The following is an 18,866-nucleotide window of genomic DNA, read 5'->3' as shown; positions in this document are numbered from 1 at the left end:
AAAAAAATGCAAAATATTATTTTTATGTAAACTATCAGTTGTAAACTTTTGAGTTTTTTATTGGAATAGAATATGCAAATGTACAAATATCCTAAGCTTGTTTTTCTCCATCAGATACTCAGAATCTGTCCTCCAAATAGTAAAAAGCTTGGATCCAAATGCCACATTTGTCATTACTCTAAAAAAATGACCGACAGAGGGGCAGCTTCCATCTCCTGGGATGGCTCTTCTCTCCCCACCGAAGCATTTGCCAATCTCATCCATTACTGCTTTTTATCCAATAACATTAGGTCATTTTCATATACAGCTTGTCAAACGCACATGTTCGACTCGTACACTCCATTCGAGAGGTTTAAAAGCAGTTTGGCAGGAGCGCATGCCACGTGAACACACTTAAACCAAACACCTACCTATTTACAGATGTTAGCATCTGTTGCAAGTGGCCTGGTTTGAAGGTTTAATTTTAGAGGAGCGGCCAGATGGTGGACAAGAGGATTAGCACTCTAAGCCTTTGTCATCTGCTGCTGCGCACTGACTGTTTGTGGGGAAATGGAGGACGGGGTGCACCCCGCTGGCGTATCAATCTGCTTCAAACCGCCTTAAGAGTGGATAGCAAATTTTTAAACATGTAAGTAGCTCTCTGTTGGATTAATTTGTGACGGCAAATAAGGGTTAAGGACTAAGACCCAACTAGAAATAAAGTGACCTGGTATAAAGCAAAGTTTTATCAAACTAGTTTTGTTTTATCTTGAAAAAGACATTTAAAATATATTAGTAAGGAAACAAAGCATGTCACACAACCCTCCTTCAATTTAACTTAAAAAAAAACAAAAGACATCATGTTTGAATTGTTTATTTGTTTATTAAACATAGAATTGAATTTACCACATTTTTCTTCTAGGTTAACTCAACCAAAATCCACTGATACTGTCTGTTAAAAAGTACAGCGTTGGTGAATTTTCTAGAACCGACAGCCCAGTCAGTTGGTGCCCGTGTAAAATATATTAGAGTCCACACACGCGGTGTAACCCAATACATTTCTCAACTTCAATGCCAGATGACAATAAATAAAAAAAGAAAACCAGAGTCAAGAAACATGACACTGACAGGTTCATCAAAAACATCCATCGCCGTAAAAACGATGAACTCCCAAAATCAAGTGAGTGTCCTCTCTTTTTCAGTGCGTCTTCTTAACTCATAACTGGTGCCAGTCCCCTTCAGTCCAGAAGCTTTCTTCTTCATCTACCATTCTTCTTGCACTTACATTTTAACACCTGATGTTTGTTGATAGGAATTCAAATGAGTTTTTTTCTGGTTTGAGGAAAGAAAGAAAGGCCATCCTGACGTTTACTTCCTTTTACCACCTCCTCCGTTAGCCAGAATCATCACCAGCCTCATGAAAATATTGAGGGTGTCCATATAGATCCCCATGCACCTGAAAGGTTGAAACACACATCGTTATTATTTAAACACAAGTCAGCACCCCGCATGAAAGTTTGTTGTAACTCCAGAGTGACTTACGCATTGATGGGGTCATATTTCTGCACGCCGTAGAGCGGGTGGGTCTCCGCCTTCTTGATAACCTTCTGTGTGTCGTAAAGGAGGAACATGCTGAACAGGACCAGGCCGCCATAGACGGCGACGGAATACAGGCCTGCTCCGAACGCAGAAGTGGGTGGGAGGAACATGGATCCTACGGAGAAACAGAACTTTTTGAAATCTTTAAATGCGTGTAATTTAAAAGTAAAAAGATGCTGGCTATATCCTGAAAATCTCATCAATGTTCTTTACACTGAAAATGATTGATGTTTACTCTATGATAAAGCACACATTGGCACACAGATACGTCATTATCTATGACATTTCTCACTTCATCTGATTCATGTAGAAGTAAAATCTGTAAAATGTTGCATACATTTTACATGCATAAAATGCATTTAGCTCAACACCAACTAAGTAATGTAGAGCAAATGTGAATTTAGAAACAATGTGAACATTTCTGTATGACAGCTTCATTTTTCTGTTGGTGCTTTAACTTCTTTTATTCACTCAGAACCAGACATACTACTCAACATTTTTAAATAGAGTTCCAGAGACATGAAAAAGGGTTTTAAGTCACATTAAAGTACAAAAGATTGCAATGATTTTTCTGAATGGCTTCTAGTGAAACTCAAATGTCACAGACTCAATTTATACTCAGTTCATTTGTCAAAAAAGAGGAAAGTCTTTGAGAAACATAGAAACCAAGTACAGAAACACTGTAAAGCTTTTTTGAGTAATGCTCAATGGTCTTAAAAATTCAATGAAAATGCATATAGCCTATTGATTAAAATGGATGCGATTTCACACTTATATTTTTGATCCTCAGACAACTATAAACACAAATTTGCATAAGTTCTGACAGAATTTTCCAAAACTCGTGTAAGATTGGGCTTTTGTTAGATTTTACTAAGATTCCTTTACGGTTTTCTAAAAAAACATTATTGCAGACCCAGTGTATGAGACAGGTAGAGTGCACATTTCTCACACTCTGCATGAGTCTTTAAATAGAATACACACATTAGGGTGTAACAGCCAACACCACACTGAAAAAACCCAAGAGACCAGTTAAAGCAACACAAGTGCTGTAACCATTCCTGTTATAATCTCACTTCTTTGACAGATACTTGAAAATGACCAATACTAACCCAGAGATGAGGCAAACACCACCCCAAAGCCAACAGCCAGCGGCCCTCCCATGTTGAGGAACTTCTCACTGGGGGCACACATGGCCACAGTAGACAGTCCTCCCACAATACCAGCTGTATACCAGGCAGCCCTCATCATCAGAGGCCCTCCAAGGAGGGTCAGTGGAGCAATGACAGCGCCCATCACACCTGAGGATGAACACACCACACGTCAATCCAATATCTAAAGTCCGTGTTTGAGCGCCCTCTGGTGTTTCTGCTGTGGAACTACATGACTGATTTGATATTACCGGTACATATTTGACACATAGCACAAATACAACTAACTACATTAACCTTTTACTGTAAGACATTAAACAATGTGACATGGTAAAAGTTGTGCAGCAATAAACTATATTTCTTTCTAACTTCAGGATGATGAAATGAACAGAAATGTCACGGAGCACTGAAAGGTTCTTTTTTTGTTTTAAGTGTTCTGCTCAGTCCTTTGGCTTCAAATGGTTTCAAGAGTGAAGTGGGAAAGGGGCTGAGTGGGAAAAATGGAATTCTATCCTCACCTGCATGGAGCATCCAAGCAAGATGTTTGGGCATTGGGCTGTGCTCATATGAAATGGACCTAACCAACATTCCCGCACCAATCATTGCAGCAAAAGTTGCTCCAATTGCCTGGTAAAAGATAAAGGAATAATCAAAATCACTTAAAATACTTTTTATTTAAAAGAAAATGCATTGTTTTCAAGTAGCAAAACTTACAAGCCATGATCCTTTCATCATTAGACCCATTAGTGCTGGTGTCCTGCTCACAGCAACTGCTGACAGAGCCGTTAGTCCAACGCTGCCTGCAAAGTACATGTAGGTGGAGTGGATTCTGTCCTTCACGTACTGAGGCCAGATCCTACACAAAGATAAAATGTCCATTTAGATGGTTTTTTCTACCATAGTTAGCTAGTGAGTACAAAACTGTAAAGGTAACAAGGAAAAATATACTAACATAGATTTCTCAAGGGCACCAATTTCATTGGACATGCCCAGTCCATAATAGCACAGAGCTCCAAGACCTACTGCTGCACCTCCTGCAAGAATGATCCTTCCCATGCTGTCAACTTGAAAAAAAAAATAATAATAAAATAAAAAAGAAATATACACAATCAGTGAATTATTATTCAACACCAAAATGTTATTTTTAATCATTCCTGACTGGAATAACAACAAAAACATGTTTACTTTTGATGGCTGTATCTGTTGCTGGCTCAAAAGCTGCTTCTTTAATTTGATCCTTTGCAGTTTTCACACGGCGGAACCCAAACCTAGCCCGTGAGGAAAAACCCTGTGAAAATAAATGAAACAATAACATGACTAAATTCAATTTAATAAATTGTAAAAAACAAAAAAAAACCATAATAATAATAAAGCATATTTTCTGATATGAAATTCTTTAGCAATTTGCTTTTACATTACAGACATCTCAGTTTTAACTTGTATCTTGATTACTTCAGAATTGTTACGTGTTTTCTTTTTTGTTTGCTTTATTTCTGTTTTATGTACTACCCTTTGATATTGACTATTCATGTGGAACATAATAATGGTCTAAATAAAAGTTTGAATAAACAAATTCCCCGTTTTTAAACTGATTTATGTATCACAGAAAATTAAACAAAACAAAAGACTATGATATTAGCAAACATATTCGCCTCCTTCAAGGCTTTTCCGTACCTGCTGCGGCATGAGAAGGGGCGGGCAGGCCTTCCATGTGGGTGCCCTCAAGGATGAAGAGCTTTGGGTCAGCACAGGACGGAGCCCGACGAGCGGGAGACTCTTTAAGCAAGTCAGCCTAGCCACCAACATGTTTGTCTCTTTTTTGAATTTAAGCTAGCTTGGTCTGAAAGACAAGCGAAATTTTGATTTCAAACGCAAACAGTGGCTCCACTTAGCCCACAATAAACAACATTCGGGTGAAAAAATTAACATATCAAACATGATTTCCCTCATAAAATAAAATAAAAGCATGATGAATAACTATAACTAGTTTTCAGGTACAGAAAGGCAACGACGTAAGTGCGTCAAGGAATTAGCAACGTCTACCAACGACTTAGAGAGCCATTACTTAGAGCCATTACTCATACATAGTAACTGAATTAACACGAAACTGTCATTAGTAAAACAAACATAGCAAAGTTTACCAGGTGTATAAACAGCACTTACAACGAAACCCTTTTCCTTCACCTTCCTAGTCCGAAATGCGCAAGTTTCTGACGCAACTGTTTTGCAAGCAACCTTACCCTTCGTGAAAATTCTCGATTGTTACGTCATCTGCATGCGACGTGTTTGGTGGGAAATGTAGTTCAGAATTTATTTCTCTTTTGTAATCAATTCAAAAAGCCACACATAAAGTTTTAGTTATCTTATTATTTAAATATTTTTGAAGGTAGAAACAAATAATAAAAATAATACTGGATTTTGAATTATTTCATGTAGAAGAAAAATGATTACGATATTAATACAAAATACGCTTTTTGATGATACTATTGTAAAGATATTTTTTTGTTTTAAAGAAAAAGACACTTTTTTATTATCTTAAAATAATCTATTATTGTTGTGTTCCGTCATATTTATTCTCATGTGCACGTGATGCCTTTGTCCACTAGGTGGAGTACTAGTCCTCTTTTCAAAAGTTGTATCAAAGTCCCCTGAAATCTAAAATCGAGGTTAAAATCAACACTTTCCTTGGTTTTAAGATCTAGAACCAAACTTGGATTTACTGTCGTGTTATGTACAGTATGTTAAATGATCTAAAATGCATATTACATCAGCAGACTCTGTCAGTCTCTGGACTCTGTCATCGTACCTCCCGCTTCAGGCTCCGCTCCTCTGCACCAAAGTTTCTCGTGAGAGTCACTGAGCTGTTGAAAAGACTTGTCATTCATTTGGCCGCCGTCCTAATCTGCAGCTAACTCAATATGCTTCTACTTGTCCCACATGTATCATTTATTAAAACTTGTCTTGCGACTTGTGCTGTATCCGTTCGTTTTTCTTTTTTTTTTCGTCACGCGCAAGTGAGTAAACGGAGAAGTAATGGAAGTCGTCTCTTTCTGGAGTTGTACTGTGAGAAGAGGCTGAACAAGTGAAGCGCGACTCGGAGTACAGACCTGCAGCTCATCATAATGGTTGGTAATAAATAGAAACAAAGATGTTCAACGTGCACAGTTTATCATTGAGCGCTATAGCATTAGACCAACATTGATTGACACGTGGTTGATGCGTAAATTTATATAAATGAAAGTTGTTGGAATAGTACACGTGTAACTGTTATTATAGGTAATACATAAAAACATGCCAGCATGGTGGTTTAATTTGAACCCCTTCAGATAACTAATCATCTGGTTTAAAAGTTTACATTTCTCTGCATTTATTTCGTTTTGGCATTGACGTGCATGTTTTTGTTAGGATAAAAAAACCCACTCTGTTGACGTATTGTAATGTTCTATAGTACATTTGGTATCTGAACGCTACATTCCTCTGTTTTGCGCGTTGACCCCTGGGAGACGGAAGCTGTTTCTCTACATGTAAACCTTGTCTTGTCTTTTTTAACATTTTTTTTGTGTAGCCTTAAAAAGAGATCTTTAAATGTCTATGTGTCTATACTAGAAGTCAAAATGTCTTTACAATTACCAGTAGTTGTTAAAAGAAGGTTATCTTAGGTAGTTTTAAAACTAATTACACTAGTAAATCAAGTGAAAAACTTTTAGTGTAAAAAAAGTTATGTAATTAATTTCCCATTTGCATTTTGAGTTATATTTTATGTTACATTTTTACTCTGTACTTATGGACTAAAGTGACTTGGTATGAGGGTTGCGTTTTCAGTTGTGCATGCCATGCTTTCACTTTACTAAAATAAAATATATTATTAGCTATCATTATTGAGCCGTGTCGTCCTCATCTAAATGTCAAATCCAGTGCAGTAAATCTTTCACTTCAGATTTTATATTCTGCTTCCATAGCTGTTACACAGGAAGTGCCTTAAAAGTGGTACACAAGTCATATATACTTCTGTCATACTATAAAGTAAAGGATTGTTTTTAACTAACATTAGCAAGTAATCAGTAATGCATTGCCATTTGGAAATAACAACACTGCTCATACACAAATAAGGTTGAACAGTATTGAGCTATGGGGTCGACGTTGACAACCACTGATGCCAAAGTAGCCCACTAATGCTAAAGTTTAGAACTTTAGTTATTTTTTGTTTTTTAAATAGTCTGTGTAAATACTACAAGCTTAATCATTAAACTTTAGAAAAGAGTTATTTCAGCTAATTATTCAATTTTTGTTTTTTTCTTAATGATCTCTTTTGATGTATGAAGAAAATCTTTCATACAGCTTCCGTGCTGCACCAGAGTGTACATGAAAGTCCAGTGTATTTAAATGCGTCTTTGTGCTTGGCTGGCGAGGGTGTAATTTGTCTTTTCATGAGATTTACATTAAATAAGAAGCAGCTATTAAAAGCAGTTGTAACAAGATGATAAATGGTGCAGTGGCGTTTTTTTCTTTTTTTTTTGTGAGCAGATGATCAAATGTGTCATATGCCTCAGTGGTTTGTGAACATTCATGAATGTCACTTCTCGTGAGTTCCTTTTCTTTTTCTTTTCCAACAGCAGATGCAATAAGCAGAGATAATTGGTGTGCTACTAATTTACTTTATAAATGACAAAACACCAGATGACTTATTTTCTTGACAAACTGTTGATGTGGAATATAAATATATATATTATGTTATATTATATTAAATAAAATATATGGGAAGTGCTTAGGATTGTCAACATGGAGGTGAAATGTTTCTGGTTTGAATCCTCATTGAGGCTTTTCTTCCTTTGCTTGTATCCTCTTTTAGTGAAACGCATAAAAAGTGTGATGTGTCAACGACCTCGCCGTTTATGTTGTGCCATATCATCCCCAAAAAGGGGAGTGGTGTGGGCAGAGCCCCCTCGTCTTTGTGGCATGTGGCAGTGTGGTGCAGCAGGGGGATGACTTTCCCTTCCAGTGCAAATGTGCCTGGGAGTGCTGGCTGTTCACCTTTTCAGTGCACAGGCTCTTCCACGCTCTGCTGCCGTTACAAACATCCTGTTCTTACTGTGAGAATTTCACACACGGTCTCCAACCATTCCTTGTGTTCAGACTGCAGTCTTTTTGAGCTGATCCTGTACCCAAACTGGCCTAAACAGTGGTGGCAACATCGTGCTAATTCTGGACTCCTCGTGAGGATACATCCACTAAAGGTCATTCATTGGGCCTTCCTTTATAATAATAGTCTGATTCATCCTTTAAAAGACTGGAGTTTGTTGAGTGAAGAGGCTTGGGAGGTGCATGTGATTCTACTAATGACCAACAGCAGTATGTCAGAAATTTGTAAATTTCTTTTATGTGGAGACGGTCTCAGAGTTTTGCTGTGTTATTGACCTGATCACTCATAGGCAGCTTTTTTAAGTCAGGTCAAGCTGCTATTCATCTTTTTTTTAAAAACTGTAATCTTTTCCCAAATACATCCACCCTTATCTGTAGTTGACGGCCAACTGCCTATCTTCTGCACACTTGTCTCAGTTCTGGATAGCCCCCAGCCTCAAAGGCACCACAATGTATGCGTCTGTGACAAGCTGGCTTCCCTTTTTCAGTTTTACCACTTCATATTTATACCTCTCAGCACATGACCATCCGTCAGTCACACTCTCATGTTACAGAGACAGAAGTATCCCGAGTCAGTAATGGCCTCTGCTCAAGTTATCTCCCAAGCGTTGATAAGAAGAGCAGCTGGCAGTTTGGACACCAGACCGCCAAGCTGCTTACATCTGCAGGGTAGGGGTGAGAGGGTGGAGAGCATCACTTCAAGCTAGATTACATTGGGGTTTTGTGGCAAGTCGTTTTGGAGTTGTTGGATTACAGTTTAATTAGTACAATTGAGCTTGATTGCACTCTGTCAGTCAAGCCTCCCTTTGCTCTCTCGGCTGTACTTTATACACATACTAGCAACCAAATGTCTGTCTCTGTGTACACCCAAACCCAGTCTAGCATGTTGGGTGGGCAGGTTCCTGAAATGCACTGGTGCACCTAATGATAACAAGAGCTTCCTCATTGCAAGGATGACTGAAATTAAGATATTTTTAACAACTATCTTTTTTCTTTTTCTATTAAATGCAGTTTCTAACTTTCACATTTATTTTACCAAAAAAAGTTCATTTTAAAAGATATATCTAAAACATCTTTAAAAGAAAAGGAGAAGCAGTGGTGGTGTTAAGAAGTTGTACATGACAGTATCACGAAGCAGTTTTGTTTATCAGTACGGTCTACTTCCTTTTTATGACTCATATTTGACAAAAGCACTAAACATTTCTGTAACAGAAGTGTTAAGGAAAAGTGCTACATCACTTCCAGCTTTTCAAATTTGCAAATTGTGTAACTGTCGCGTTGTGTTTATTTCATTTGACAGGATGAGGCGAAGGCTTTAACAGAGAATGCCATAAACTGGAAGCCTCTTTGACGAGGTATTTGGAGATCTGCAAGACTGGGAGAATCTACCAAGAGAAAGCCTTTAAAGCTATATAAAAAATCAACCGCATCCAAGAATGAGGATCAAGTACACCATACTCGTTGTCTTCTTTGTGACTCTTGTAATAATTGAAAAAGAAAACAAGATCCTCTCAAGGTATGTACATCTAAATGTCAACAGTTTTTTCATGAGAACAAATGTCAGGCTAAATAACATGAATTTATTTTTACTTTTAAAGATGATAAAACTGTTTCTCTGTTTTCTTAGAGTGTCAGATAAGCTCATCGTAAAGCAGACCCCCCAAACCCCTCTACAGCCCAGTGCCTTTGTCAATATTCTGCTGAAGTACAATGCAACCTTCACTTCACTTGGCAAGGACTTCATGCTCATGAAGCGGCGCCTGGAGGACCACACTGTGGTCCGAGATAGGACGAGAAGGACAAAGAAGCACATTCTCTTGTTAGCTACCACCAGGACAGGTTCTTCCTTTGTGGGTGAGTTTTTTAACCAGCAAGGCGAGAACATGTTTTACCTGTTTGAGCCTCTCTGGCATGTTGAAAAGATGCTAACCTTGGACACTGGCGGTACCAATGCCACGGCTGCAGCAAAGGCGTACCGAGAAGTTCTTCAGCAGCTCTTTCTGTGTGACTTCTCCCTCCTGGAAAGCTTCATTGAGCCCCTCCCTGTAGACCACATCACCACAGCGCTTTTTCGCAGGGAGTCCAGCAGTTCTCTGTGTGAAGAGTCCGTCTGCAGCCCGTTCATAAAAGGCGTCTTTGAGCGCTATCACTGCAGAACCAGACGCTGTGGGCCTTTGAACCTGACCATGGCATCCAAGTCTTGCCAACAGAAAGATCACAAGGTCATCAAGTCTGTAAGGGTGCGCCAACTTGAGAATCTCCGTTCTCTGGCCGAAGACCCTCGTCTTGACATGAAATTCATTCAGTTGGTTCGGGATCCTCGAGCTGTTTTGGCATCACGCATGATAGCTTTTGCAAACAAATACAAGAACTGGAAAGAGTGGGCTACGGGTGGGAGAATACCTATTGATGATGATGAAGTGCGAAAGCTTAAAGGAAACTGTGACAACATCAGACTTTCTGCTGAAGTTGGCCTGAAGCAGCCACCATGGCTGCGGGGCCGTTACATGCTGGTGCGGTATGAAGACATTGCTCGATTCCCAATGAGAAAAGCAACAGAGATGTACAAGTTTTCAGGGATCCCCTTCACTTCTCAGGTGAAATCCTGGATTCTGAGGAACACTCATGCGTCAAAGGAGGCTGGCGGAGTCTACTCTACACAGAAAAACTCTTCTGAACAAGTAGAGAAATGGAGGTTCAATCTGCCATTTAAAATAGCTCAGGTTGTACAGAGAGTATGCGGACCAACTCTGAAGCTTTTTGGATATAAATTTGTAAGCAGCGAAAAAATGCTCAAAGACAAGTCCATTAGTTTAATTGAGGACAGAAGGTTTAATATTTTTTAGATTCGGCCAAAAACAAACTTAAAGGACAAAGGCAAAGGTCGGAATTGAAAACTATTCTTGCAATAAAGTATTATTTATTGAGATTTTATACTAATACATATTTCTATCATTTTGACAGTTTTCTATTCAAAACATTTTACTATTTAATACGGTTTTATGAGAATTATTTTTTTGGAATTTGCTATAAATGTTGATGAAATGGCAGTGAAAACTAAAATATCCATCTGATATCTGCAGGCCTGGCTGACTTTGAATTCTGAATACTGTTGGGTTTATATAACTGGTACATGGCAATCCTAATGTCATTTTGCTTCTCTTCATCAACTAACTCCAGTTTTACCAAATTTAATAGTGTCTCAAAGAACTTAAATTTGTTTAACAATACGTATGGCTGAATGGGAAAATTAAAACAGGTCATTTGGCAATTTTCTGGGTATTGGGGGTATAGTAACGTCCATAGACTTGACCATATAGACCAGTCATTAACCAAAAACTGAAGTGGTGTGGCATTATCAACTGGAGTTTAGCTGGTCCGGTAAAGTGAGAGCTTTGTTGGAGCTACACATTGCCTACCCTTTCTGTCACCTAAAACCCTAATTATGTACAACCCCTCTACCCCTCACACAAACACACATACAAACCAATTAAGCAAAAAGTTTTATGCCCCAAAAAAAGAAAAAAAAATTATGAAGAAATAAGAGCTAAATCGGGTTTTGGGGAAGTCTGACTTTTACCATTGGTGTGTGAATTGCTTCCTCCTAATAACCAGCCTCCAGTGGTCATTTGGGAAACTGCCACATTTGGTGTTTCTGGGTCAATCTGACACGTAAAAAAGTTTCTGATGTTTATTGCTTTATTTTTATTATTCATTAAAACAGTGTTTATTTATTTATGCTTTCAATAAGCACTCACAATTATATCCTAGCTCACATTTGCCCACACCCATACTTTTCTGACAGGCTGGAAGGGTGAATCAATCTTTGGATCCAACAAAGGTCTCACTACTATTTGCTCAGGTTTTGAACTCAATTCAACATGGCTGCACCATTTTAGGTATCATCTGGGCCATCTAAAATCCTACAGATGACATTGGAGATTATCAATCTACTTCAGTCTATGGTAATTTACTTTTATTTTTTTTCTCTTTTTCAGTTCTATCACACTCCGCTAGAGTATTTTTTGTTGTTGTTCTACCTTGTTAAGTGCCATTGATTGTAAATGAATGAAAAATCTTTTTTTTTAAGTGTTTTTAAAGACTGTGAGGTTCTGTTACTTATCTGTCACCGCTACTGTATGCCAACATTCCAACTGCAGCTGGTTTGCAGGAATTTTTCAAAGTTTGCTTGTAGATCTCTATTGTGGTTTTCCAGAATGGAGATGTGAGTCCCTAAAATTACAGCTATAAAAACGCTCAATATTTTTGTTTTTGGGTGAGCCACAATAAATCTACCTTTACATAAACCCTTAAGCCTCTAATTTTTTAAGACAGTTCACAGTTAAGGCGGGAAAGTGTTGCATTTGGGGCAATACATCCCCAAATGTTATTTTTATTTATTTATTTTGAATAATAGAAACTCCATGGTTTTGTGAGGACTCAAATGTTTGCAGGTAAACAAAAACCTGTCAAAACAATGCATAAACATTGCATTTAGCTTCACTCAGATAAAGAAATTAGCTCAGTGGTCTTAATAAAACACTAAACCATTGACCTTAATGATATAGTCTCAAAATACATTTTCAAAGTTAGCTACATCTACAAGAATAGAGATAAGAATCAAATGCTTAAACATGGCTTTAAAATAGTTCTGCTAATGGTATATTTCTACAGTTTTTATTGTGCTACATCTTTACAAAAGAGACATTGCGTTAACAAGAGATACTCATGAATAAAAAGGGTTTGCAGTGCAGATTTACCAAAAAATAAATAAATAAATAAAACTGTTAAAGCTAAATTAAATTACACTTTTTTATTCCTATACTTTTCTGCTGGTTATGCATTAAATAATTTCAGGGTAAAACATAAAGTTAATATCATATATTTATTATTATGGTTTGATTGGACCTTCGGGCTGATAATTAAAGCTCCTTGTCATGTTGGTTGACAGTTTCCTTGTGCAAAACATCTGGTAAGTTACTATTTTGGGCAATTTTGATTTATATATCATTCATTCATGACATATATTTCTTTAACCCTTGTGCTATCCTATGGGGTCCAGATGACCCGATCCTTACATTGGTGTGTTATGCCTACCATGACAAGGGTGGATAAAGGTGAAGAGGATTTCATGTAATCCATGGACACCAGTGAAGATCACAAATTAGTGAAGAAAAAAGGTTTAGCGCACTGTCTTGTAGGGATTAGATGACTCCACTCCCAATGTTAAAGTTGTTAAAGTGCCTAGGATGGCACAAGGTTTACACATGTGTCAGAGGAAGGATTTTCTGCCAAGTGCAAGAAAACTATATTAGTAAAGAGGAGTGCTGGACCAAAAAACTCCCTTGAAAATGACTTTACAGACTATTTGCTTAAAACAACGTTTTTCTTGTCTTAGATTTGTGAGCCTGATGGCCAAGAGCCTCATACTACTGTCAAACATTTGAATTTTCTCATTTGCAGTCACAATCATAGGTTAAACCTAATCTAATCCAGATTAAATAAACAAAACTGGTGATGTTTCCATTTAAATCTACTGTATAGTGTTGGTTTATTCTGTTACTTTTACAAGATGGATAGTGCTCAGAAAAGACATTATAGGTTTCCATTTTATAGAAAATGAAAGTCAAATCGATGCTGCAAAATAAGGAAATCACTTGAGACAGCAGCATTCCTCTCATTGTTTTTTGCCTTAAATATTTTTTATGGTATTCAACAATCAATAGGGGCCAGTTTGGCAATGTCAAAAAAAATTGATGCAACTGTCATAGAAAAAAAGCTTTAAACTGAAAACAAAAACAAAAAAGAGATTTAAACAAAAAATACTTTTTTTAAAATTTACAAATATATTTACTTCTGCTTTTTTTAAATAATACCAAGTATTGAGCTTTCAGCACAATGCCTTGGTTTGTTTCGTTGGCAGCAGGATGGAGGGATACTGCAGAGGCAGCTGCCCCGACTGCCAGTATGTTTACCACTAGCCCAGCTATTTAAGTCTGCCAACCTAGCAATTACTCAAATTTTACATATAATGTGGTCTAAGTCATTTTTGTCCACCTGACCCCACCCGCATACAGAAATGCCCTATATAGTTTGCATAAAACCTTAACTTTTTTTGTCAAAAGCATGAATCCACTCTGCTCTCACATACTCCAGCACAGCACCTCTTTTGTAAACTGTCAATGGTTTCAAGCATAATCACAGATCATGATCTGGTTAGCTTGGTACCTTTATCCTCACACAAAGTTCAGCAAGGGCTTGGGTATCTGAATCCAAACGTACTGAGAAAAGGGTTCAGTATTCATAAACTTTTTCACTGAGGTGTCTTTATGTGGGACGTGTGGAGGGTGGAGTCACAGCTGGGTTGGGGCAAATATAGAATCACCACTTTCCACTGAATTAAAGCCTACTCAGCCCCCCTCCTCAGCTGTAAAATGAGGGCATTTAGGTAACCACACCCTCCTCCTCTCTTAAATGATGCTTTACCACATCAACCAGGATGGGATTGAAATACACTAAGCAGCCCATACCAGGAATTCTGAATGAAAGCCTGCTGCATGATCTGTAATAAACAGACACAAAATTGAGGTAATTCAGAAATGTTTCTGAGATTCATGTAAAGCTTACGCTGCCGTAGAAGATGATCATGAATGAGTAGAGGAAATAAATCAGAAGTACTCTGCAAATGATCTCTCACTAAGTGATGTAATTCATAAAGCTGCACTCAAAATGAAGTGACAGTATGAGGCGTGGCACAGACAAGAGAAGACAGAGAAAATGAAGAGATATGTGAACAAACCATGTTGTAGAAAACTGGTGTATTGGTTTTTAACTGGTTGTAAATCTTCTAAACTAAAATGAAAAATGTTTCATAGAAGAGATGAAAACAACTTTTGATTTTTTTAGTTAAAACCTCCTTCTTTTATGAACCTTTCTGCTTTTAGTTTGCAGGATATGACATACATGAGGCTTGAGGAAACTGAGGTTGTATATGTAGAGTTTCCTTCACATGCACTCTAAACAGCTTGTGTTTAAGCCGTTCTTTGCTGGTGTTCTGCTACTAACAGACATCCTCGTAGAACATGACATTTATCTGCCCACTCATTTCACATGGAGAAGTTAGCTGCCATTTCATTGTGCAGAGTCACTGAATACTTCAGAAATGCAGATTAAGCAACTAGATTTTAGGTTGCTGCATCCTTTGGGTTAATGCTTTTATCTAAATATATTTTAGTTAATAATTTTCCATTTTAGAAGTGTTGTTTTCAAGGAGTAAGTCATGACAAAACGAAAGTCTGACAGGAAATGTGTGCTTATTTGTGTCTTCCTGGAGGCACAATGATGTGGTGACAATGTAACCACGTAGCTAAAGATGCAGAGAGCTCAAACTATCTAACAAACTAGATTCTTGAAAAGCTTTTAAAGTCACACAGAAAGTTGTGAATAACTACAGAAGCTAAAAAATAATGAGGAATCTTTCCATTAAATTATCAATCCTCGTCTATAATCAACTTAAAATAATATTATAGCTTAATAAATTAATTGTTTTTACCTAGGGGTTTTTACACACAACACATATTGGCGGAAGAAATAAGTATTTGCTGATTTTTTAGGTTTGCCCACTTATAATAACAGTTTGCCATCCTCATGGTAAAAATCAACTTTAAAAATATGTATTAAGCATTTTATTTGAGAGAAATAAGTATTTGAACCCCTGTAACCTTGAAGATTTCTGGTTCAAACTGACTAGTTAGAGTCTCCGAAACAACCTGCTATCTGAATTGAAGAAACCTGTTTGAACTAATCACCTGTAGGAAAGACAACCGTCCATAGAATCAGAGTCAGTGAGTCAGTCAGACACTTCAACCTGGGAAGGACGAAAGACTTTTCAGTGGACCTAAAGAAGAAGATTGTAGACCTGCACAAGACTGGAATGAACTACAAAACCCTCAGCAAGAAGCTATGGGTTAAGGTGACAACTGAGAACCTCCTTCCCTGCATCAGGAGGCTTAAAATCGTTTGTGGATGGGTCTTCCAACAGGATTATGACCCAAAACATGAAGCCAAGGAAACCAAGGCATTAAGAAGAAGCATATCAAGAACATGTAGTGAACCAGCCAGTCTCTGGACCTCAATCTTATAGAAAACCTTTGGGGAGAGCTGAAGTTCAGTGTGGACAAGTGACAGCCACCTAATCTGAATAATTTAGAAGTCATATGGAAAGAAAGAGTGGACCAAAATTCCTCCTGATTTGTGCAGAAACTTGATCATCAACTACAAGAAACATCTGAATTTGGTGCTTGATTTTAAGGGTTTTGCAACAAAGTCTGTCTGGCAAGTGGGTTCAAATACTTATTTCTCTCAATGAAATTTAGATTTATGTTAATTTTTTTAATTTGATTTCAGTGATATTTCTTTTAGTGATTTTCTCATACTGTTCAAATGAACCTACCATTAGGATGACTGACAGACTGCCAATTTCTTTTTAAGTAGGCAAACATGCAAAATCAGCAAGGGCTCCAATACTTATTTCCTTCACTGTATTTTTTTTAAGTCCTCTTAATATTGTTCTGCAATGGATATAAAAATTTAATTTGATCACAACACTTTAATGAACTTTTTGTTGTATTGAAACTAAAATTTTTAAGCATGACTTTATAACGATTTCTAGAATGCTGAGTTTCTTCTCAGGTTTAGGTCCTTCCATCTTCCTGTGTGTTCCAGATTAGCAGATCAACAATGCCCGTACTTCTCCACATAAGTCTGGACTTTTGGTCAAATTCATCCACAGTTGATTAAAAGGCACCATTTCCTCTTTTTTAAAACCCTCTGGACGAGCAGCTCAGCCAACAGCACAAGTGGCCAAGTGTCCCTGTGCTTGAACAGTAGAGATGAAAATGACTACTTGGCACTTTTAAGCTAAATTATCTGATCCCTTTATTGTCTATTTATTTTAATTACGGTAATCTTTTTTTTTTGTTTATCTTAAGGACCAGAGTGGATGGAGGAGAAGAGCATTGACTGGGGGTAGGATGTTGTGTAGAGACACAGAAAGAGAAAGAGGAGAAAAAAAAACCAAACCAAATCTCTTATGATGTAACGAAAAGCCGTTTTTTCAGCTTTTTACAATTCCACATTCTCGTTGTAAAATGAGCCTCGAAAAGCCACAAAAACTAGAAGGAGCTGCATTTCCAGAAGAAAATGCAGGGTTGAATGCTGTATTGCTGAATGAAAGCAGAAATATGATGAAAAAGCTGAACATTGTAAAAGTAGAATGTCTAAAATAGGTCAAACATTGTAGAAGGAGTTAAGCATGAAAGCTGTAATTGTTGAAAAAATGGCTGAAATTTCCTGGAATATTTTCGAAAATTAAAGCACCAAAAGTCAGAGGTGAACATTGTAAAAGTAAAATGACCAAAACGGATCAAAATTTGTAGACGGAGTTAAGCATGAAAGTTGAAATTGTTGAAAAAATGGATGTACGGTTGAAAATTTGAAGATGATGCTAAAATGGCTAAAGGTGCTAGCATCAGCATCATCAACTGACTCCAAAAAAACACGTTGTTTGAGAGTATTATATTGGTAAAAGCTACATGTTCTAAGTTGATAGAAAATCCACTCTTTTCAAAATGGCGGCTTTTCTATTGATTTTATCTCCATAGCAACCATTTTATGTTTGGGTCGCCTGGAGATGAGGAACAAATCAACGTCGGTTTCAGATGAATCGGAAAAAGTAAACTTTTGGACGTCCTTAGCAACGAGCTTTGTTTGCTAACCACGCCCACATTCCTTATATGTCCAGATCCAGTGAATTTCAATATGTTCAGTTACAGCCATGGATGAAATTTATTGCAACATTTGCTTCAGATTTTGTCAAAAAATGCCCACCAAACAGTAGGTGGTGTTGCCATCCCATAATAATTTCAAAACGTATGTTGAAGTCCAAAGCCTTGTGAGCATTTCAATGTTTGAACGGTGCCTCTAGCTGAAAGCATGTTAAAGTTATAATGCTTGAAAGCAACAAAGGTTTTCAAGGATTCTCCATGTATTTAAATGAAGCAAAAATCTTGGAAAATCCTGGAAAATCTTGGAATATCTTGAAAAGTTCAAAGATTTGAAAGACTAAAAGTCGTAGCTGAAAGGAATAAGCTGAAAGGGTTGAACATTTTAATAGTAGAATGGTAAAAATAGGTGAAAGTTTGAAGAAGTTTAAAATTGCCTCACATTTTGGCACAAAATGGCCGCCAAACTGTAGGTGGTGTTGCCATCCCATAATAATTTTGAACCTTATGTTGAAGTCCAAAACCTTGTGAACATTTCAATATTTGAACGGTGTCTCTAGCCAAAAGAATGTTAAAGTTACAATTGTTTAAAGAAGCAAAGGTGTGGCCAATGGAGCAAAAACATTGGAAAATCTGGGAATATCCGGGAATATCTGGAAAAGTTCAAAGATTTGAAGGACCAAAATGTCATAGCTAGAATAAGATGAAAGAGCTGAACATTTTCATAGTCGAACGGTTAAAATAGGTGAAAAATTGTAGAAGGAGTTTAACTGTGAACTTCTGAACGAACAATTCTCCATGTATTTCAATGGAGCAAAAATTCCCGGAAAACCTGGAATATCTTAAAAAGTAAAAGGATTTGAAAAACCAAAAGTCATAGCAGAAATAAGATGAAAGAGATGAACATTTTAATAGTAGAATGGTTAAAATAGGTTAAAAATTGTAGAAGTAGTTAAACGCCAAAAAACGGCGGAAGATACTATAAGATACGATAATAATAAACTAGAAGGAGCTGCATTTCCAGAAGAAAATGCAGGGTTGAATGCTGTATTGCTGAAAGAAAGCTTAATTTGTAAAAGAAATGGCTGAATTGAGCTGAAAGAGCTCAACATTTTAAAAGTAAAATGGTTAATATAGGTGAAAACCTGTAAAAGAGGTTAAGCACAAGAATTCCCTATGTAATTTAATGGAGCAAAATTCCTGGTAAATCCTGGAATAT

The 18,866-nt window shown here is 37.2% G+C and overlaps 2 protein-coding genes across 4 annotated transcripts; one reads left to right on the top strand and one right to left on the bottom strand.

Moving 5' to 3' along the window:
• Positions 1 to 837: 837 nt before the first annotated feature.
• On the bottom strand, positions 838 to 5,020 carry ghitm (growth hormone inducible transmembrane protein). 2 transcript variants are annotated; one of them, XM_004080433.3, is made up of 9 exons: positions 4,890 to 5,020; positions 4,401 to 4,566; positions 3,912 to 4,014; positions 3,679 to 3,790; positions 3,441 to 3,582; positions 3,245 to 3,353; positions 2,688 to 2,876; positions 1,522 to 1,693; positions 1,244 to 1,435 (listed from the first exon to the last, which is right to left on the bottom strand). In XM_004080433.3, exons 2-9 carry the CDS (start codon positions 4,530 to 4,532, stop codon positions 1,348 to 1,350), a joined length of 1,047 nt encoding a protein of 348 aa, XP_004080481.1. In that variant the 5' UTR covers positions 4,533 to 4,566; positions 4,890 to 5,020; the 3' UTR covers positions 1,244 to 1,347. The 2 variants fall into 2 exon arrangements, with proteins under 2 accessions (XP_020567581.1, XP_004080481.1); XM_020711922.1 differs by lacking the exon at positions 4,890 to 5,020 and having other exon boundaries at positions 838 to 1,435; positions 4,401 to 4,532.
• A 326-nt stretch (positions 5,021 to 5,346) lies between these two features.
• LOC101162162 (carbohydrate sulfotransferase 3) lies at positions 5,347 to 12,172 on the top strand. Of its 2 annotated transcripts, none has more exons than XM_004080432.4 (3): positions 5,347 to 5,851; positions 9,166 to 9,381; positions 9,493 to 12,172. In XM_004080432.4, exons 2-3 carry the CDS (start codon positions 9,302 to 9,304, stop codon positions 10,709 to 10,711), a joined length of 1,299 nt encoding a protein of 432 aa, XP_004080480.1. In that variant the 5' UTR covers positions 5,347 to 5,851; positions 9,166 to 9,301; the 3' UTR covers positions 10,712 to 12,172. The 2 variants fall into 2 exon arrangements, with proteins under 2 accessions (XP_004080480.1, XP_020567580.1); XM_020711921.2 differs by lacking the exon at positions 5,347 to 5,851 and adding an exon at positions 6,055 to 7,960.
• Positions 12,173 to 18,866: the final 6,694 nt, after the last annotated feature.

Source organism: Oryzias latipes, chromosome 19 (genome assembly GCF_002234675.1).
Source record: "Oryzias latipes chromosome 19, ASM223467v1".
Lineage (NCBI taxonomy): Eukaryota > Metazoa > Chordata > Actinopteri > Beloniformes > Adrianichthyidae > Oryzias > Oryzias latipes.
The sequence above is the reverse complement of the archived record's forward strand: the minus strand, read 5'-3'. Positions and strand labels throughout refer to the sequence as shown.

What these genes read in the sequence shown, in the direction of transcription:
- ghitm (XM_004080433.3), bottom strand. Translation starts at nt 4,532, where the DNA reads ATGTTGGTGGCTAGGCTGACTTGCTTAAAGAGTCTCCCGCTCGTCGGG. An exon ending in AACAGATACAGCCATCAAAA is followed by an intron (nt 3,791 to 3,911) that starts GTAAACATGTTT and finishes TTTTTTTTCAAG; the next exon opens with TTGACAGCATGGGAAGGATC. An exon ending in GGTGCCCTTGAGAAATCTAT is followed by an intron (nt 3,583 to 3,678) that starts GTTAGTATATTT and finishes ATCTTTGTGTAG; the next exon opens with GATCTGGCCTCAGTACGTGA.
- LOC101162162 (XM_004080432.4), top strand. Translation starts at nt 9,302, where the DNA reads ATGAGGATCAAGTACACCATACTCGTTGTCTTCTTTGTGACTCTTGTA. An exon ending in GAAAACAAGATCCTCTCAAG is followed by an intron (nt 9,382 to 9,492) that starts GTATGTACATCT and finishes CTGTTTTCTTAG; the next exon opens with AGTGTCAGATAAGCTCATCG.